Here is a 22,591-nt window from a genome sequence, read left to right as displayed (position 1 = left end):
AGATGAGCAAGTTTTCGGGTCGACATATAAGGACAAAGCTGGGTAAACAATCCTAGAAATGCCTTCAGCTTTAGCTATCAAAACACGACCATAGATAGTTAAATTTCTTTGTAGCCAGCAATTGAAGACATTCTTTAATTTTTTTGTCCGCTGTGAAAAATTATCTAAAATTCTATCTTTGGGTGATTTACTTATTAAAATACCTAAATATCTAACAGAACTTTTGACCTCAATACCTTCTATAAGACCTTTATCAAGACTGTGAATAGGTAAAATTTCACTTTTATTTCTATTAACAGTGAGACCAGAAGCATCAGAAAATGTTTTTAAAGCTTCCAAAATAACAGGAACCTGTTTCTCATCTTTTAAAAACAAACAAGTGTCATCTGCCAGTTGACTAATTAGAAAAGTGTGTTCAGCTACTACAATACCCTGAACATCTACACAGTGAGTAATAAAAATATTAAGAAACTCTGTGACTAATAAAAACAAAAATGGTGAAAAAGGACACCCTTGTCTGATGCCCCTGCTAATCGTAAACCGGGGAGAAACACCATTCACCAAAGATACATTACTGTTAATATTTTTGTAAAAAGTCTGAACTATTCTAATAAAGGAAGAGCCAAAACCAAATTTGCGCAAAGATTCAAACATAAACTCATGCTCGACCGTGTCAAAGGCCTTGTAAAAATCTAAAAATAAAATGATTGCACTATCGTTGATCAATTCATTATAATCTAACATATCTAAAACAAGCCGAATGTTATTTGCTATATGCCTACCTTTCATAAAGCCAGATTGGGAAACTGAGACAATTTCTTCTAAGCATGGTTTCAATCTATTTGCGTAAAGAGAAGCTAACAATTTATAATCCGAATTAAGTAAAGTAATTGGGCGCCAATTATCTAAATATGAAGAATCTTTGTTTGGCTTAGGGATTAAAGTGATCAATCCCTGCTTCATGGACTCAGTTAATTCACCTTTCTTTATACAGTCTTTAAAAACTTCCAAAACAAGTTTTTTTATGTCTTGCCAAAAGGTCCTATAAAATTCAAAAGGCAGTCCATCTGGACCAGGGCTTTTATTGAAAGGGGCTTTCAGGATAATCCTATCCAACTCTTCCATAGTCAAGTCCATCTCACAAGACGACCGATTTCCATCACTTATAATAGGTGTGAATGCTTGAACCCTCTCAAAAAAACTATCTGCAAACTGAGGTTTAAATGAAGAAGAATAAAGCTGTGAATAAAAATTGGAAACAAAATTAGAAACTCTAGCTTCATCTGTGACCAAATTGCCCTCAATATTTAGAGAAATTATTTTCTTAGATTTCCCTCTTTTCTTTTCTAAATTAAAAAAATATGCTGAATTTTTTTCTCCGAATTCTAGCCACTTTACTCTGGATCTAATAAAAGCACCCTTAGCCTTTTCTGCATAAAAGTTATTTAATTCTTCTTTAAGGTTGTGCAGTTTTACTTTATCATCTTCACTTGTCTGTGGCTTGCCTAAAATTTGATTCATTTCATTTAATATAGAGGTATACTTTAAAGATTTTGTCTTAGCTAACCGTTTACTAAATCGAATAGAGAATTTTCTACATTCGTATTTAAACATTTCCCAATTAGATAATATTGAAACACCAGGTTTTGCTTTAAATTCATCAATGATGCTCTTAATACCTAAACAAAAAGAGGGAATCTGTAGTAGAGAACAATTTAGTTTCCAATATCCAGGGTTTCTGTGACACTCAGTACCAGAATCAGATAAAATAAGATCGATAAAAGCATGATCTGTGAGAGGAGCAGGACAGATACTGCTGGACTTAATAAAAGAAGATATAAAGTCTGATGTAAGCCAGTAATCTATACGCGATTTTCTTGAGAGATCTTTACTAAACCAAGTATATGGACAATCTTTATCATGCATAAACCTGTAAGCATCCAAAAGTGAAAGGTTACCACAAAAATCATTAATAATAGTGTTACATCTGCATGACTCTCGTTTTGGGGGAAATCTATCCAGACATAGGTCAGGAGCTTCATTAAAATCTCCTCCAACTATTACTGCAGCAGATGGATATTTACCTTTTAAATCAAGAATTTTAGAAGACAGATCCTGAAAAAATATGCTATTTTGTGAATGATTATTAAAGCCATAAACATTAACCAAGATAAAGAAAAAATCCCCTAGAAGAATGATAGCAATAATCCATCTACCCTTGGCAGAAGAAAATGACTGCAGAATCGAGCCGCTAAAATTACGGTCAAATAAAATCAAAACTCCAGCGGAGTGATTAGTACCATGACAAAATAAAACCTTACTTCCCCACTGATTGCGCCAAAAGGTTTCATCTTCATAACAAGAATGTGTTTCCTGGAAAAAATAAACATCCCTTTTCTGTGACGTACAAAATAAAAACAAGGCCTTGCGTTTAGATAAATCACGAATCCCCCGTACATTAAGAGAAAAACAAGACAGTTTAACCATGAACAATAACAAAACAAGAAAAAAAAAGAAAAAAAAAATAATAATAAAATAAAAAGTACTAACGTTATACAACTACAATCGTAACAAAGTTTCGAAATGCAATAACCTACAATTAAAGTGCAAAACTTGAAACGTATCCATTCCCCTTACTAACGGGTTATGCTATCTGTTAAGTCCCCTCCTTTGCTTACCTTTACATATAACGTTAACGCTTTAACGGATTTGTCAGTGTTTTGCGAAAGTCAATAGCCTAATTATTTCGCCAATCACTTCAGTCAAAACGGCATTGAACATCCATGGCATTTGTTTTCGACCTCCAGCGTCCTAAAAAATATCAGACATCGTCTGCAGAAATCCTCCTTCCATCCACGATAGCATTTGGTCCCCTGAAGCCAGCACGGCGACCCTCCTTTCGGGCTTTCTCCACCAAAGGCCACAGCTTGTTCCGTGCTTCCTTCGTCCTCTGCGTCAGGTCCTCTGAGATCCTAATCTTTTTCTGTTTGAGCACTTCTGATCTTCTTGCATCAGCCCAGATATGATCGCGGTGAGATCGAGAGAGAAATTGTACAATTATCGTGCGAGGGCGTGCATTGCCCAGTTTAGGGCCAAGCCTGTGCGCAACATCAATCGAAGACTGCAGAACATCTGCTAAGCCTGGTGACACCTGAAGAAAAATGTCCATTATTTCCATCTTGACATTCTCCCCATCTTTTTCCAACACACCCAAAATCCTCAGATTCCAACGCCTCTTGTAGGCATCCAGCTCATCCACTTTATCCCATAAGCGTTTATTTTCTGCAGCCAGTGAAGACAGCTGGGAGTCCATTTGACCAGTTTTAACAGCTGTATTCTCTGATTTTGTATCAATGGCGTCAACCAGTGTTGTGAGATCGGAAATGAGGGTGGAATTGGATGCAACCGATTTCTCGATCTCCAGAAGTTTCTCCATAAAGTCATCCTGTTTCTTACCCAGTCTCTCTATTGCTTCCAGCAAAACGGCATTTGAAGGATCTGAGGCCGGGCGTCGCATTTTCGGTAAAGGGCTTGCCGCTGGAGACTCGGGAAGACACACATCCAATGAATCCAGATCATGGGCAGTTTTGGGATAATTATGCGTACGTTTAACACTTTCAGATTTCGGGATATCGTCCACCTCCATCACGACGCCACGTTAACGATCGTTGAGGGAAAAAAAAATAGGAATTCGCAAAACACAGTATCTTTTATGTAAGGGGAGCGTGAACAAAATTAAAATCAGCGCATTGAGGACAAAATAGTCTTTAAAGGGGAAGAAAAAACAAGTTTTGCACAAACTTCAGGTAAGAGACAAGAAAATGTGACCTACACCGACGCCATCTTGATGACGCTCCCAATTCGATCGGAGTTGTCTGTGAGGAAACTGCTTTCTGAGCCTGCTGGTGACGAGCTTTTCTTCATTGTGATACCCACCATTATATTCCTCTTCTCTTTGGGCGCACTAATCTGGTAAGTTCACTGTTTTATTTTCTGCTAATAGTTTTAGTGTCTTCGTAATGTATTTTATGCATTTACAAAGCGAATAAGGATTTGAGTAATTTTATCCTGCCTCACTAAAGGTAACGTTTAAGTTATATGGATTGACTTGTTAAATCAACTGTATTTAACTGTTAGTTTTTTTTTTATGTATATTAAATTCTGTCTTTTTGCATCGGTTGTGCACACATTAACAAGTTTTCGGGCAACACATTTTAATGACCTCAAAATGGCAGGCTGTGACTCATATTTAATTGCACACATGCGACAGAAACGGTAGTGGTTTTCATAGAGGTTTGACAATAATTTGATGCAATTTGTTCCACGTGTTGCACATTTTTGTAAGGACATGTATTTATAAAATGTATTGAAATAGTTTGCTCAAGCCATAAGTTACCTAAATGTTAAAGCTTGTGTTTTAGCAGAGACATTTATGTTCTTGCTTAAAATGTAACATTTCAAAAGCAAATTGTACAGTAGGCTATAAAAAAAATTAAACGTTTAAGGTTTGTTTTATGTGATCAGACCGAGCACAATGCCATTAGTTACATTGCTGATTAGCATCATGTGTATTCACACATATTTTTCCTAGTATTTTGGCAAATATTACAACCTGACTAACTTCTCAATCTCTCTCTTTTCAGGCTAAAAGTGAAGCAGCTGGAAGTTAAGTTTGGTATGTTCTTGTCCAATTTTTAATTTAATACACTTTCATTGCATAATAAAAAAAAGTGAATTAATATTATTTAGTGCACAACACGAATTGAAAAGGGAAATAAGTCAATGTTATCAATGTGTTGAAGTGCAAAATTTGTTCTGCTATTTTTGATAAAAGGAGTTAATGAAGACAGCATTTGCCCTGAGACGCAAAGAGGTCATCACTGATAACCTAACCTTTTGGTGAGATCCTGGAACGCTGGCCTGCCTTCGTTCCAGGTAAAGTCACAGGTAAAAAAATATTTTTCTTAGTTCACTTGAAAATGCTTTATATTTAAAGGAATAGTTGACCCAGAACTGAGCATTTGCCGTTAATGTACACTGTAAAAAATGATTTCGCATTTTAGTTGTTTCAATGTAATTTTGTAAGTTGATACAACTTGTGGTTTCTGAATTTGTTAATTCAACTTAACATGTTAAGTTTTCACTGTCTCAACTAGTCTGCAAGTTGACATAACTAGAGTATTTGCCGCCTCAACTTAAAAACATATGCTGAACCAGTAAGGTTAGTTCTCATTTTTTATCGCGAGATGAGATCACGTGAAGCGCGAAACAAACAGGTCTCTCGCCTTGACTCCTTCATCGGCCATTGCTGGAGAGTTTATCGGCAGATGATTTAATTCTTCCACTATCATCAAATATGGTAAGTAAATATTCGTTAATATGATGTAATAACTTGTAAAATGACATATGAAGTAATCATCCATGTATTGTTCAATATCAACGTTTCTAGATCACATTGGACCGTTGCTAATCCAGTTTTGCCAGTTTAACGTTACGTAGGCTTATATATATATATATATATATATATATATATATATATATATATATATATATATATATATATATATATTATGTGAGAGAGACTGATATATGGATGAATGCTAAAATAGCCCAGAGAGCGGGAAATGCATGTCGTGAAAAATAGCGCATTTCTACCACATTTGTTCACTCTCATGTTCAAGTTATTTGCGCCAAAATCAGCAAGTCTAATCACCATTCAGGCAAAGCAGCGTCGACGCGTGAGTAAGTTACGACAACAACGAGCTGACAAATAATGTAACGTTAATTTAATGTAAAACTGTGTGAGTGGTGCGGCAGGATTATCAGAATCCTCCGGTGTTCGAGATGGACGCTCCATAACTGAAAAGTTGTTGTACAGCTGTCTAGTTTTACTTATTAAATGTCGAACTTAAAAGACTGTGGTCAGTTATGTTTAGTTTATTGTGGGAGATTATGTAACTATAGCAACCGCTTAACCGTCGCAGTGTTTTCCCCAGAACTAGTGAAATGCTTAGCAGCTAATACTGTCCTAATAAGGTCTTAATAGTAATGTCAATAAATATATGTCCACAAATTTGGTGATAAACTATTATTGTTCTAGTCTTGATCTTGATTGTGTACTCGGTTTATTAAATGTTAGTTGACTTAATTGTTCTTTTCTTTTGCCCTTGACCAATAAAGTGGAGCAGCAAGTTCTGTTTTTTCAAGACAACCAATGAACGCATTGTCAGAAGGCACTACAAGCTGAAGCACTGCCATCATGTAAGTAACTGTCTGCTTCCCTGCATCTATAAAGACTGTGTGTGTTCATTTAGAACTGAGTTTGCTCTAAAAAAAAACCATTTGTCCAGGGACCATACACAATCTGTCCAGCTCTGTGCTGCAGCTTTTACGTTGATCTGTGATCTTTATGCTTTCTCAGAGACCTGTGGCATTACAGGCAGACAGGAGAGTTAAAAAAGGATCCTCCAGTATCTGATATGGAAAAAGAGGTGGCCGGTTCTTTTTTTGTGAGAGACAGGTAAAGTCCTACACTGCTGAAAATGGTGTTTAGATGAATATGTAGATATATTATTTTGCAGTGTTGTTTAACATGCTGCTGTTATGTTTGTGTCATTTAATATTAGTTTAGATCAGTGCAGAATTCAACCTGCTAATTTCACTGGACCTGAGCAAGTCCTTTTATGAGGGTCTTGACTGGCATCTACCAAAACTGTTGTGTCTACCGTTCAAGCGCTTTGCTGACATTGCTGAAATGAGGACCATAATGGACAGCCTAGATAAAAATGTAAGTACATATATTTCCTACTGTTCTTTTTTCATAAACATTATGGGCACTTCCTTTCTTGCCATTTCTGTTGTCGTGCATATTTTTTATTAGTGCTGCAAAATATTGAAGAAAAAAGTAATATGTCATTTGTTAATGCGTATTTAAAATAAATTAAAATTAGTCACCTTCTAGTCAATCATTTTATAATGACATATTAAGTTTTATCTTTGATAATCAAAATTACATTTTGGAAGAAAAAAGTCCCCTGTGAAATCAATTTCTTTAGGCCTTAAAATATTGTAGCTTGATTGTAACATTTTATAATGCTTCATTTAGTGTACAGATGCAAAATGCCTCCGTTTATTCACAGTGTATAGTATTTGACCTAAGTCTCTCAGTTTAAAGGTTTTTTACAGGATAGTTCATTCAAAAATGAAAGTTCTCTCATCAATTACTCGCCCTCATATTGTTCCAAGCCTGTAAGACCTTTAATCTTCTTCGGAACACTAAATAAGACTTGGTGTACTCATGTTGTGTTTAAGTGGTTGAGCTTCAGTGTTGTATGTGTGAAAGCACATTTTGAAGTTTGTCATTTTTTAATACCGCACACAGATTCCGAAGAAGATATGATCGGGGCATGACTCTTGGAATCATCGCAGTGGTGGAAGATGTGATAGACCCAATTCCATGCAACTCTAGTGATGTGGCCCTTGTAATCGAGGAAGCAGTTGTTCTGCGAGGATTTGGTGACATACAAATGACATTGCTTTATGCTCTCAACATAAACTACCCCAGAAAACACCTCAGATACACTTTCGAGGTGATTCATGAACATTGGAGCTGATACCTGCAGTGCAAGAGTGCACTCTCTTAAAAATACATTGTTGAATTAAAGATGTTGTTGAGGTAAGGTATGCATTTCTACAAAGAGCCTGTGTTTTCATCTGTATTTTTTTGTTTACCCATGTTTTTACAAGTTCTCTGCATCAAGGGCCTGACATAATTTTCATTGTTTAACTTTGTTTAATTTTACTTGGCTAAAACATATATTAAGATTTCATGTGGTTTAAAGTTATTTCACAGTTAAAGAGGTATTATTAATGTGAAAAATCTTAAAGTGTTAGTTTAACCTAAATTAAAATTATTTTGTTAGATGTTAAATCTCATGTTGCTCCAAACCTAAAAGACCTTTGTTTATCTTTGAAACATAAATTAAGATATTTTTTTAAATGAAATCTTTGATCTTTCTGTCCCTCCTTTGACATCCTATTCAACTAGCACTTTCAAGGTCCAGAAAAGATATCCTTAAAGTAATCCAAGTGACGTCAGTGGTTTATATATTTGTTTACATGCAGCAGTGTCAGCTTTCGCGTCGACACAAGAATCATGTGCTGCTATGTTCTTGTAAACATTTGATGGAGAAAACTATTTAATAAATAAAATGTAATGAAACACTGACAATTCTTCATAAAACTTAGGTTAAACCACTGGAGTCACTTGGATTACTTTAAGGATGTCTTTTCTGGACCTTGAAAGTGCTAGTTGCTTAGGCTGTCAAAGGAGGGACAGAAAGCTCACCGATTTGATTAAAAAGATCTTCATTTGTCTACCAACAATGGAAAGTATTAACAGGTATTAACAGGTGAGCAACTTTTTTTGTGTGAACTGAGACTTAAAGATTTTTCACATAAATATACCCCCTTGTGAAATAACTTTAAAACACATGAAATCTTAATATATGTTTTAGCCAAGTAAAATTTTAAAAAATTAAGCAATTAGAATGCATGTCAGGCCATCAATGCTGAAAACTTGTACAAACATGAAAAAAATCCCACATGAATACACTTTCTATGCATTTTTCAAATACATTTTTATCTTTAAACTTCATGCAATTGTGATATAATTGTATTCCTTTGAATATGTTAACAGTTTGTTCTTAACATTTATTGATTTGTGAGGAACAATAAAACCATTTGTATGGAAAAATCTGTTATTTATTTGGTTGAGTGTGCTATATTGCAAGTTGAGAAAATATGCTAAATTAAGTTCAATGAACATACACTTTAGTACAGATAACTTGAAAATGTAAGTTATCGTATTTCAACTAATATTTAGAAGTCCAGGTAACTTGAACATGTAAGTTATTGTATTTCAACTAATCTTTACAAGTCCAGGTAACTTGAAAATGTAAGTTATCATATTTCAACTAATCTTTACAAGTCCAGGTAACTTGAACATGTAAGTTATCGTATTTCAACTAATCTTTACAAGTCCAGGTAACTTGAAAATGTAAGTTATTGTATTTCAACTAATCTTTACAAGTCCAGGTAACTTGAAATAAGTTGTTGGCTCAACTATTTTAACTATGTCAACTAAACTTTTTAAGTTGAACATACTTAGTAGATTAAGTCAATAAAACTTAACTGAGTCAAAGCAAAAAAATAACTAAAAAATGTAAGTTGAGTGAACAAATTTTTTTTTACAGTGTACTCTCTCTCGGGCCATGCAAGATGTAGGTGACGTTCTTTCTTCAGCAGAAACGCTCTCCGTCCACACTAGCGTTTTCAGGCGTTTTTGGACGTTTCAGTGTGGATGAGAAACTTTTGATAAACGCCTGTAAACGCTAAATTCACCTTTACTGCGCATGCGTAAAACCCCACAAAAGATCACTGACATGATTCAGATGGAAAAATAATGAATGAAAGTTATCGCGCAATTCTTCTCAAGGTTATTTTCGTAAACGAAAACTGAAACTAAGACTAAAACTATTGGTCAAAAAACTTTTTCGTAAACTGAAATAAAATTAGAAATTCATAATAAATGAAAAACTAAAACTAAACGAAACTAACAACAGTTACTGAAAAACTAACTGAAATAAAATAATAATTAGCAAAAATAAATAATCGTTTTCGTATTTAATAAGCTCTTTACTTTGGTGGAAAGTCTGACCTGTGGCTGTTTAGGGAAATGCCTGTATTATTGCGCTTCACACTCGTGAAGTTGCTGAGGCGATTAACCGCTGTCCTGTGACGCGCTCAATGAAGGACCAGCGAACACATCTCTAGTCCTAAGCGGCTGTTCTTAAAGGATGCGTCTGTGGCAGCGGAATGGTAAATAATAACTCAAGGTAAGAGACGCAAGTTGAACTTTTAACTTGAGCGAAGCATTTTTAGAATGTCCTTTCATTTGCGTGCGAGACGCGGGTGCAACAGCAAAACAAGTCCGTCAAGCACAAAAATACCTTTAATCTGGTGATGTCATGCTTTCATGAAGGTTGACAGGTTGAAAGGTGCTGTTGTTATCTTTGTTTTTACAAAAGATTTTCTGCTAATAATATTGTTATCCATGTGGAGACATGTCCACACACACAAACACACTCTCTCTCTCTCTCTCTCTCTCTCTCTCTCTCTCTCTATCTTTGTTGGGATTCTCCATAGACGTAATGGTTAGGCTATTATATAAACTGTATATTCTGTCTCCTTACACTAAACCGACCCCAAAACATACCCATCGCACACGCGCACACACACAAACCCCACCCATCACACACACACACACATAACCCGACCCATCACACACACACATAACCAGACCCATCACACACACACACACACACATAACCCGACCCATCACACACACGCACACACACACACATAACCCGACCCATCACACACACACACGCACACACACACACTAACCCGACTCCTAAACCGACCCATCACACACACGCACACACACACACACTAACCCGACCCCTAAACCGACCATCTCACACACACACACACACACACACACTAACCCGACCCATCACACACATACACACACACACACACACACATAACCCGACCCATCACACACACACACACACACACTAACCCGACCCCTAAACCGACCCATCACACACGCGCACACACACACACACACTAACCCGACCCCTAAACCGACCATCACACACACACACACACACACTAACCCGACCCATCACACACATACACACACACACACACACATAACCCGACCCATCACACACACACACACACACACACACACACACTAACCCGAGCCCTAAACCGACCCATCACAGACGCACACACACACACTAACCCGACCCCTAAACCAACCCATCACACACACATACGCACACACACACTAACCCGACCCATCACACACACACTAACCCGACCCATCACACACACACACACTCACACACACACACACACACACACTCACACACACACACACTAACCTGACCCATCACACACACACACACACTAACCTGACCCATCACACACACACACACACTAACCCGACCCTTAAACCGACCCATCACACACACACACACTAACCCGACCCTTAAACCGACCCATCACACACATTTTCAAAAAAACTCATTCTGTGTGATTTAATTTAGGCCCACAGTGACACAAGTCCCCATGAGTGTGTGTGCATTCAGGTTTAAGTCCCCACCACGATAGAAAAACATGTACACACTCACACACTTCATAGATACTTCATTATTTAATCACACTGGCTTCACAGCAGGTTGTCAGATTAATTTAGCTGTTTTTTTGTTGTTGTATGTACCAGTGTCACTCTGCGTCTCGCTTTGGTCTACCCTGGAAGTGTTCTGTTTGCTCTGCTAAACTATAATTACTAAAACTAAAACTGAAACTAAATAAAATAAAAACTAAATAGAAATGTGTTTGCAAAATAAAAACTAAACTTAAACTAACAAAACCATTAATGAAACTAACTAAAACTAAACTTAAATTTAAAGCAAAATTGAAAACGATATTAAAATAAAAACTAATTTAAAAAAGCAAAACTATAATAACCTTGATTCTTCTGACTGGATCATTTTATTTAGTAAAATATCTCACCATTCACTGATGCGGTCCAGGTCGCACGCAGTCACCATATGTTTGGTCTAAAACGCTAAAACTGCTCTCATGTATTGCCGCAGGACAGCAAATGTGAGTAAATTCTGTCATCTTTGCAGGACTGTGATATGAAGCAACAGTGTGAAAGTGAATAGCACATAACAGGCACAATACTGGTATAAACATGAATATCTATTGGTACAATATGCGTCACATGACTAAATTTACGTCATCGTTTTTAAATACCACCGGTTTCACAGTCCACACTACAACGTGAAAACAGTGTTTTCAAATGTATCCACTTTGGAGTGCGTTTTCAAAAAGCTTCGTTTTCATTAATAAAAACACCGTCTCATTAGTGTGGACATGGCCTATATCTGCTTTTTGACTAACAAAGTGGTGGCACCCGTTGACTTGCATTTTATAAATCACCAAGGACCACAGGTTAAACTAAAAAATAATTTTTAGTGTTCTACTGAAGAAAGTAAGTAACCTACATATTGGATGGCCGAAGGGTAAGTAAACTGACAGCAAATATTTATTTTTGGTTCTTTTTCAGTGTCAGGTTTATACTTTAAACTTTACATAATGTTATTTTGCAGTACAAGTTTTTTTTCCTACAGGATCACAAATGTACTGTGTACATATTCCTTGGCTTAATCACTTATTAATTTGTGCAGATCTGACAAAATTTACAATGTCAACCTGAAGAACCACTTGTTGGACCAGCATGCTCCCTGTCTTCAGAGCTTGTTCAGAAAGAAAGCTGCTCGCACAGGGAAAGTGGTCTGAAGTACTGAGTCAGCTCTTCAGGAAATATGACCAGGTCAGTTGGTTACACTTCTTGATGCCTGATATAGAAACTGCAGGGGATTTTGACACATTTTGGTTGTATTTACAGACATTTTAGGCTGATGCATAGTATTGTGTGGCTGTGCGGATTATATTCCATGTTAAATCAAGATTCTTATACTCATGTCTCTAATTCTCACACTGAAGGATATCGTGGACATCCATGTATGACGAGCTGCCGTCCTCCGTGCTCTCCCCACCTATCTGCAACTCCAACTTTTTCAAGACATGGGATGTAAGTGTTGCACTGTTTGGTTAACAACAATCTCACTTGCCATTCAGATGTCATCCTGGTTCTAGTTCCACATTTTTAATATATTGTTTTTTTATAATTGTAGTTATTGTATGGGATAGAATGGTTTGGAATAGATGTAAATATATGTCACTTATTAGCTGTCCTCCTTTGGAAGTTTAGAGTAACAGTTCTCTGTTCTTGTCTTCAGGTAGAACATTCTGATGAACCAGACATTGATGATGTACCACTCGGTCTCCTCTTCATTAGTGGCAATTTAACAGTTGCCACGTTACTCTGCCCAGAGAAGATTGTGGTTGTACTTGAGGAAATCATTGAGCAAACATTTCTCAAGGGCCTTGCACTGTTTTGGAGAATTTCCATTTGACAAACAATTTATTGTTGATGTTTTGTGGATACTTAATAAAAGAGTAACTTGAATTTAAATTGTCTATGTTAACCTGTTTTTTTTTAATTATAGAATGTGTATAGTTAGCAATTTAGTTACTTGATAATGTAAATTTAAAAACTTACAAAAATGAATAAAGTGAGTAATTTTTTTACTGAGACATTAAAACTGTTTTTATGAAGTTGAAATTTGTAATGTAACAAAAAAAAATGTAATTGATCTTTAATACATTTTTATATGTACTGTGAACCCAAAAACTACTTATAAAATGACTTGATTAATAATGTTATAGTAACTTGTAAGATTAAGTAAGTGTCAGTTAAAATTGCCTAGTACCAGTTACTTAAAGGATGTTTCGTTAACTTATAAAAATTTAGTTAGTATCACTTAAATTTCGATGTAATCAGTTTCAACTATTTTTTTTTAGTTATATTAATTTATCCGGTTTTACAGTGTATACAGTAGTTTAATACTATAACTAAAACTATTGCCTGCAAACTTCAATTTCATCTCATGCACGAAATTGGCTGAATTTGCATTAATTCTTGTAGTTCTTGTTAATAATGTATTCTCTACTATTTCCAGAATCCAGAATCGGTCTGTCTTCGCCGGCCAAAAGTGGTCAGCGCAGACCACAACGATCTGCCCAGGTCTGTCGGTCCTGGGCGAGCCTCATCCAATTGTGTCCCAGATCTTGTCGTAGCGAGTCGCGCCATCGTGTTGCAGGGCGTCCACGTGGCCGCTTGATGTCGATCGGCAACCAGACGGTGACTTCGCGCGTCCATCTTTCGTCCGTCCGCCGCATCAGGTGCCCGGCCCAGCGCTTCTTGGCCTTGTTGGCCCGGTCCACCGCGTCGTCCACCCTGGTCATGGCCCGCAACTGCTCGTTGCGGACGTGGTCGGTCTGTTTGACCCCGATCATGCGGCGCTCGATTGCGCGTTCAGTCACGGCCAGCTTTAGCCGGTCGGCCGCCGTCATTGTCCAGGTCTCAGCCCCATAGAGCATGGCCGGCAGGACGGTGCTGTTGAATAGGGCAGCCCTGATGTCCGGGTCAATGGCTCTGTTGTTGGCCGTCTCGGCAATTGAGCCGAAGCTGACCCAGGCTGCTCGGCGTCGTCGTGCCAGTTCTCGGCCAATCTTGTGGTCGATGGTCAGCTCCTGGCCCAAGTAGATATAGCTATCTACTTGCTGGAGCTGATGCTGGTCGACATGGAGGGTGGTGTCGGCCACCTGGTCGTTGCGCATCCACTTAGTTTTGGCCAGATTGATTTTGAGGCCGAACCGGGCACCAGCCTGGTTGAGCTGGTCAAGTCGCTGCTGTACATCGACCGCCGAACAGCCTATCAGCACGATGTCATCGGCAAAGCGCAGGTGATTGAGCCAGCGGCCGTTGATCTTGATGCCGACCTCGTCCCAGTCGAGCTGCCGGAATATTTGCTCGAGACAGGCGGTGAAAAGCTTGGGCGAGATGGTGTCTCCCTGCTTGACCCCGTGGCCGACCTTGATATTAAGCGGCCGGTCGAACAGGGTGATGGTGGTGGCGCAGTTGCTGTTCAGCTCCTGCAGCAGGGCCACGTGCTCGTCACCGATGCCTTGTTGTTGGAGGGCGAGCAACACGGCGTTAATCTCGACCGAGTCGAAGGCCTTCTCGTAGTCGACGAAAGCCAGGACCAGCGGCATCTTGTACTCCCTGGTCCGCTCGAGCAGCTGGTTCAGCACCTGCACATGATCCATGGTGCTAAAGCCAGATCTAAATCCGGCCTGCTCGACGGGTTGTTGTTCGTCTAGCTGCTTGGCCAACCGATTGAGCAGCACCTTAGTGAAGATCTTGTACACGGCCGACAACAATGTGATCGGCCGGTAGTTGCTGAGCAGCTCGCGGTCGCCCTTCTTGAACAGCAGTACTGTCTTGGCCGTCTTCCACTGTTTGGGGGTTTGACATTGTGCCATGTAGCGGCTGAATCGGGCCGCCATGGCCATCCAAAGTGAGTGGCCGCCGGCTTTGAGTAGCTCGATCTCAACGCCGTCCAGGCCAGGCGCCCGGTCTGCCTGTGCCTGTTCGACTGCATGTCGGACCTCACTTTCCAGTACTGGCAAAAAGGACGGCAGCTGGTCGAGCTGAAGGTTAGGTGGAGGGATGGAGACCTTGCTGGCGAATAAGTCACTATAAAAGCGCCTGCACTCGGCCTCAATACCGGACCGAGTCCTGATCGTCCGCCCGTCTACAGTCTTCAGTGCTGGTATTTGGCCGCGCTGCTGTTGCATTGCCCGCCTACACTTTTTCAGGCTCTTGCGGTCCTCGGCTGTTACCAGCAGGCGCCTCTGTCTATATTGATCGAGGTCGGTCTTGAGCTGCTGCCGGATCTGCTTGCACAGCAGGCCGTACTCGACGTGTGTGGGTCCGTCAGCGCGCATCTGCCGCCGCCTCTGCATCAGGGCCTTGGTGGCGTCCGAAATTCGGCTGGTCCGGCTGTTGGTCGGCACTGCGGCTGCATCGCGGCTTGACTTGAGCAGGCCAATGAAATGGTCGTAATCCTGGTCGATGTCCGTTTCAAGCTGGGCCCAGTTAGTGTGGTCAATCAGAGTGTGGAAAACGGCCGGATCAGTGGTGACCGGCTGCTTTGCCCGGTTGCTGGCTGCCAGTGCACGCTTTTCGGTCCTGCCGTTGATGACCAGCTTGGCCCTTACCGGCCGATGGTCGCTGCCCGTGTCAAAGAACTTGCGGCCGATGACAGTGACGTCCTGCAGGATGCGGCGGTGGCTGCAGAGGACATAGTCGATCTCGTTGGTTGTCTCTCCATTGGGGGACATCCATGTCCATCGGCGACCAGGGCGCTTTTTGAACAGACTGTTGCCGATGAACAGCCGGTTGGTCTCGGCCATTGCAACCAGTCGCTCACCCGGTCCGTTCCTGTTGCCGCAGCCGAACGGGCCGACAAAGCGTTCGCCATCCAACCCCTTGCCCACCTTGGCGTTGAAGTCGCCCATCAGGACGAGGTAGGTGGCACGGGGGGTAGTGGCTGCCTCGACGGCCTCGTAGAACTGCTCAAGCACATCCTCCTCTTGCTCGGCCGCTGCTGCTGCTGTTGGTGCATATATCTGTACGATCCGGATGGTGGTTTTATTGTGCAGGCGCAGGGTGAGCACGCCGACTCGAGGGTTGGTCACGTCGACCAGGTCAATCATCGGCGACCATCGTTTGGATACAATGAAGCCGACGCCACCGACAGGCCGCGTCTCTTCCCTGGCGCCCAAGATGACCGTCCTGCCGTCGTCATAGCGCACAGCCCTAGCACAGTCTCGCACAGCCCTAGCACGTCGCAGCGGATACTGTTCAAACCTTCCAGGATGGCAGCCAGGTTTGCCTCACTCGATACAGTCCTGGCGTTGAAGGTAGCAATGTCGAGCGCCATGGTGTTAATAGTCCGGTCCTTTAGTCGGTTCCCAGATGGCGGCCTGGTACCTGAGATTCTTAGCAGCCTCTCGTCCCTGGCCGGATCGTTCCGCCGCCGTAGAACGGGCACAGGGGCGTGCAGGGTACTGAGGCCCTTGTTTGTCGTTGTCGTTGCAGTTGGGTTCAGACCTCGGCTTGCAAGGCCACTAGGTCTGTGCCCTCGTCCTTAGCCAGGCGTCTGTCATCTTCTCAGCATGGTTTAACCTACCAGGAATTTGCTTCCCGCTGTGTATCGATGACAGACTCCTGTTTCACCCCCCCGCCACGGTGAGGCGGACGAATAGGACTTGGGGGGGCTCTACTATTTAGCCTAGAGAAACACAGATATTTTGTCCTTCATCAATGGCGGTAAGATATTGTAGTTTATTTTTCACTTATATGTAAAGCGTGTTGTATTTTAAGTGGAAAGCAGCCTTTCTATATTTAGTCCCTCCTTCTCTGAATCCACACAAAGATTCATCGAAAGAGCTACTAGACATCAACACATCTTATTTCAGGTAAAACCATTTATCATTTAACAATTCTTTATTTTTTTTTTATTTTTTTTAGCATATTTTTGATACAATAATGAAAAAAAAAACTTGTTTGATTGTTTTTGTGTAAGTTGTTGCTCATTTATTGTCTGGTACCAAAAACTGCTTTTAAATGTTTTGTGATTTGTTTGGACAAAGGCATCCTTGTCAAAAAGGTAATTGAGAAGCACAGATATTTTTGTTATCTTTAAATAGTCATAATTTCTCCTATGGAAAGTACTTTGCTCACATTTCTTACTGAACTTGAACAAGAGTGATATGAACATGCTTATTACAGGTGAAATCCAGAGCTTTTCCTAAAATGGAAACCGGCGAGGTCATCTCAACAGACAAAGGTACAGTCGTCAGACTAAAGGTGACACAGGATAACGTTATGTTTGTTGATGGACAGGAGACTGAAGGAAAAGATCAAAAAACAGTTCTTGAAGGATTTTTGAAATTACAACCAAAGGCATTGGGGGTAATGCATTTACTTAATACTATACATTATAATAATACATGGTTTTAGGAATTTTCTGAGTATTTAATTTCTTCTAGATCACTGCATTCATTCACACATGTGTGTTATGCCATAATGAATGAACACCTGACCTATATCTGCCCTTAGACTGTCCAGGTAATGATTGGAGTGATGGTCTTCTTTCTTGGTGTTCTACTCACCATCAATGACTACAATTACCCTGCTATTCTTGTCTATAGTGGCATCACCTACTGGGGATCTTGCATTGTGAGTTTCACTTAATGTTTTCCATTTTTTGCCACTCTTTTTAATTTCCAGAATGAACTGTGAAATGTGTTGTTTCTCTCTCAGTTCATCATTGCTGGATCTCTGTCTGTTGCTGCGCAGATTAAACTTCATCCTTCTGTGGTATGTACATATCACTTAATCAGGGCTGCCAACTCTCAGGCATTCAGTGTGAGACTCACACAATCAACACTTTTCACACGCTCTCACGACACACATCCATTTTCTCACGCAGAGAAAGATTGCTCACGCGGAGCAAAGAGGACACTGACTCCGACAGACTAGACAGAGAAGGTTACTATTGATATGAAAAAAATTCTCAGCTCTCAGGTTCTGTCCATTTTATTACGAAATTCAGACAATAAATACCGTTTTGCCGCTTGTAAATGTGACTTGACAGATCGCTGTAAACCGATCATCTGTTACTTTTTATTTAAAGATACAGTAGCCTTAAGTTACAACTTACCGAAAGGTATATGCCTCATAAATAATATCGATCAATCAGTGTTTTCAACCACGGAAAGAGGTCAATAAAACAGCAGGAGAACAATTATGACACAGAACGTTACAGAACGTTATACACAATATCTTTTAGTTGCCCACAAAAGGATAAACTGGTGAGCAAAACTAAGGAACCTTTACTGGCACACAACTAATAAGTATAGGTCCCACTCCTAACTCAAAGTTATAGGCCACACACACACACACACACACACACACACACACACACACACACACACACACACGTGTCTCAGTCTCAGGCATGCTCACGAGTTGCAGCTGATGACAATTAACCTGAGTGAAAGAGAATAAGGGAGAGAAACGGAAAGCCCAACACAGGGAACACAAGCAGGCTCTCATAACAAATGATATTAGAACACCCTGGGACGTAACACCCTCCTTAAAAGTAATTATGAGTTTCTGCAAGCCTTTTTAATGATCTGTTGTTTGAGTAAAAATTGTATACCCCCTCAGTGTCTGAAACTTGTACATTCTGTCTTTGTATAGGTCAAAGCCTCTCTTGGAATGAATGTGTTCAGTGCCATAACTGCAGGACTCGCCATTCTTCTGATGTCCATACAGTTAGGAATAATATCAATGATGGATCCAAGTTTATATGCTGAGGTATTACAGTTCATATTTTGTATTCATGTGTAATGTGTTTTTATTTGTTTTTAATTTGTTTGTTTTTTCCATTTTTTTATTTTTTTATTCTGTCATCATTTCCTCAGTCAAATGCTAGTATGGCTTTTTTCTTCCTTAAAGGGGCATTCCACCCATTTGAACATTGGTTTTTATTTAAAGTGGGTCATATATGTAGTCGAAATGTAAAATAAATTTTGAATTTGGTGCTTTCGTGACCGAGGAAAGACAAAAAATAACTTCAGGACGCATTTGTATGAAAGACAACAACTCCCACAATGCACCACATTGCACAGCTCCGCAAGCCACTCCCACTAATCCAGAACAGCGCATATCTGCCTATAAGAGAAATCACTCTTCCGTCTACAAGGCTAGCCTCCACCAGAGCTTGAAATTCATTTCACACAAAATGTCTAGTTAGTTGGCGAACTCATTAGTGCATTTCTCCTCGTTTGTATTTCTTTCGAAAAGGTGAATTATTGCATGGTACCTGGATGTTCAGTCAGAACATATGCGGTGCGAAACTAGGATAGTTCTCAACACAAACGTCCGTGTCCTCGTCTGATTCAGAGATTTCGTCCAGGAGAAATTGTCATCGTTGAAAGTCTTTGCCGCAGATGGACTCTATCTCTGTGTTCGTAGTTGCATAGTGAGATCACCGGCGCCACCAGTCCGCCCTAACTCGAGCCAGTCCGGGCTCCTCGTCCGCGGCAGGCAGGTCTTCTGCCTCGGCTGCTCTTCGCTATAATGCGGCTTGTAAAGGTAGCCACAAACACCTGATTCAAGCATCAGACTTCCGAAATCCTCTTCTTCTATATCATATTGAGTACTCTCCTCCGCTATTGTCATAACTTTACATCTGTCTCCACAGCGCCTGTTAGCTTAGCTTCAAACAAGATGGAGGATATTGCTTTCAGTTTCAGAGAGTAAAGTCCCACCCACTGATCTGTAATAGGTCTGTAGCGTGAGCGGGTCCCGCCCCCTGGGAGAGATGAGGAACTAGTGCTTGTAGTCTCAACAGAAATCCCCCCCTTATACACTTCCTCCTACAATGACGCAAAATGACGATTTTTGCGTCATTGTAGGAGGAAGTGTAAGAGGTAAATAACGGATTTCTCCCGTCTCAGGGAAAATGAGAGAGTGTTGCACGACCATTCAATAGTATGACTGGGTTTCTAACAATGCAAATCTTAATGCAATTGGGTGGAGTGTCCCTTTAAGCCCCGATCAGACAGAACACATTTTTTGCAGTGAGCGCATTTTTTCAATTGTTATATATTGGCAGTGAGCGTTTTGCGTGTTGTTTATGCACCCCGGGCACCTTGTGTTTTTGTAGGAGCTCTCTTAGAGCCTGAAGTTGAAAAAAATCAACTCGATGTGATCAAGTTTTTTTCTGCTGTCCAATCGAATGAATGGAGAGGTGGCCGTTCCTGTTGTGGTGACGGAAGTTTACACTGCCTGGAACGTCGGGAGACTGCAATGATGAAATTGTGTTGTCTGTCGTGGGTTATTCAGAGCTGTACATCTCTGTTCCCTCCTTCAGGGAAAGAGGTTTACATACGTAACCGAGACGTTCCCTTTCAGTCGGTCATGTTTGACGTATTGCTGCCACCTTCCAGTGCCCAGCGCAAGCCTCCTGATCCTAATTATGAGAGTCCCACCAATCAGGATATATATTTAAGCAATAAGAAAAATAAAGCACTTAAGAAAACATTATTTTCATTATATACATTATTCCTTACCTATATACACCTTTCTTTCTTCTGTGAACAGGACACATTTTGAAGACTGTTTTACACACATTTACAATAAATGGTAACTGAGGCATGCTTCTCAATAAATTTTGTTGAATGTTTTGTAGTATTTTAGTTTGCGGATCGTTGGAATAATGCTGGTGTTCACCATTCCTCAGTTCATCATCTCCATCTGTATCTCAGCATTTGCCTGCAAAGCCACCTGTAACCAAGACTCTACACTGGTCAATGTGGCACTGAACTAGGTAAATCATTCATTGGTGGTTTTATCCCAACAACCAATAGTTATTTGTGTTTAAGTCTATGTTTTTAGAGAATTATCAAATCCACTAAATAAGCCACAAACAAAGGTAAAGCTAGAAGAATGAAGAAGAAATGTAAAGTCTCCAGAAGGTTTCATGGTAAACTGCCTTTAGCATTGCTTATCATGAAATAGATATAGGAAATCTTAGTCAATCACAACATGCTTTATTGTTTTTCTCTTTTTCAATAAAAATAGTCTGTATGGTGTGTTGTTCTTGTTAGTAAAATTAAACCTGATAATGAGTGTCTTGTGTACTAACATATCTTATCTGTTACTCCCAGGGATACTGAATCACAGTGAGGAGATCCTACCAGCCACAGTTTATATCTTTTCTAGTGTTACAGGCAAGAATATTTGTCTTATTATACTTCTGCATGAGGCAAGGCCCAACATTTTATTATGTATTATATAATAAGGCTTCATTTGAAATGGATGAGAAAAATAGCTTATCTGCAGAAAATCTGCAGCTTCCAATGCCGACAAAAAGAAATGTAAAATGCACAAATAATGTGTTACTTCTGTATCAATTAAATAAATTACAAAATAAACAACTGAATAAATTAAAATTAATGTCATAAAATCACAAGTCTGTTTTGATTTCATGGTCAGAATCTTGTCTTGGAAAATAAAGTGGATGTCTCCAAAAAGCTCTAAACTAATTTTAGAACTGTTATGTGAGAATAAAGACAGCATCAGTCAAGCGTAGACCATTTAAAAAGGTTAAATACATTATAATATTTATGTAGGTCACAGCTGCATCTGTCTCACAGAAAGAGGAAAAAAAGATGTGATTTGATGTTTTTGATCGATCTGATGTTATTGAACTGTGAAACCAGCATGAAGAACTATCTTTGCTTTGAATGATCTGAATATGCGTTCTCGGCCACATCAAACCACGACTGGCTGCATGTTCAAGCGTCGCTTACGTCAAAGATTGTTGCTTTATGGGTAGAGTAATTATTTCACTATACCAATCTTTTTTATGGACACTAAAATTTTGCAGTTACATGCAGTCCTGTCAGACAAACTTTGTGTATTAATGCCGTAGTAGTGCAGTGTCCCTCTCATTAATGTCACACTCATTGCTAATGGGTAATATTTCAGATTTGTTGATACAAAAATGGCAAAAAGTCTCATCAGGATTTAATGTATAGTTAATTTAAGGCCTTTTTCCATCATTTATTGATAAATCAGGGCCCAAATACAGGATTATTGTGTGTTTTGAACAGAGACACGTCTGTTGGTGCTTTTAATCACAGAGATTTTTGTCCTCAATCAACAATGGCTATAATTAATGCTACCTTGTAGATTTTATCAGGAAGGGCATCAACATAATCTTTAAAAGTATAAAGCAAGCTCATATGAAGCAAGCTCCTCCTTAGCAGTTCTTCACGGTCCACACACACACACACACACACACACACACACACACAGAGAGAGATACGCCATTAGAGCGATCAGACATCCTCATCAACAACTCATTTCAGGTAAAATATTTTATATACATCAACTGAA

The 22,591-nt window shown here is 39.8% G+C and overlaps 1 protein-coding gene and 2 long non-coding RNA genes across 4 annotated transcripts; all 3 read left to right on the top strand.

Annotated features, from left to right (window-relative positions):
• The first annotated feature begins 5,036 nt into the window (after positions 1 to 5,036).
• LOC311071970 lies at positions 5,037 to 9,243 on the top strand. Of its 2 annotated transcripts, XR_014603957.1 has the most exons (5): positions 5,037 to 5,359; positions 6,181 to 6,261; positions 6,422 to 6,520; positions 6,627 to 6,787; positions 7,382 to 9,243. It is a non-coding gene; the product is annotated as an uncharacterized lncRNA (long non-coding RNA). The 2 variants fall into 2 exon arrangements; XR_014603958.1 differs by lacking the exon at positions 5,037 to 5,359 and having other exon boundaries at positions 6,120 to 6,261.
• Positions 9,244 to 12,058: 2,815 nt separating this feature from the next.
• Positions 12,059 to 13,031, top strand: LOC311071972. Its single transcript, XR_014603960.1, has 3 exons — positions 12,059 to 12,475; positions 12,649 to 12,736; positions 12,945 to 13,031. It is a non-coding gene; the product is annotated as an uncharacterized lncRNA (long non-coding RNA).
• A 3,523-nt stretch (positions 13,032 to 16,554) lies between these two features.
• LOC311072454 (membrane-spanning 4-domains subfamily A member 4A-like) lies at positions 16,555 to 21,394 on the top strand (the record flags this gene model as incomplete). Its single annotated transcript, XM_084097479.1, has 7 exons — positions 16,555 to 16,680; positions 17,408 to 17,590; positions 17,738 to 17,857; positions 17,942 to 17,998; positions 18,884 to 19,000; positions 20,880 to 21,017; positions 21,358 to 21,394. The coding sequence occupies 6 exons, from the start codon at positions 16,555 to 16,557 to the stop codon at positions 21,015 to 21,017; spliced, it is 741 nt and encodes a 246-aa protein (XP_083953605.1). The 3' UTR covers positions 21,358 to 21,394.
• Between the last annotated feature and the right edge of the window lie 1,197 nt (positions 21,395 to 22,591).

Source organism: Abramis brama (genome assembly GCF_963993115.1).
Source record: "Abramis brama genome assembly, chromosome: 21".
Lineage (NCBI taxonomy): Eukaryota > Metazoa > Chordata > Actinopteri > Cypriniformes > Leuciscidae > Abramis > Abramis brama.
The sequence above is the reverse complement of the archived record's forward strand: the minus strand, read 5'-3'. Positions and strand labels throughout refer to the sequence as shown.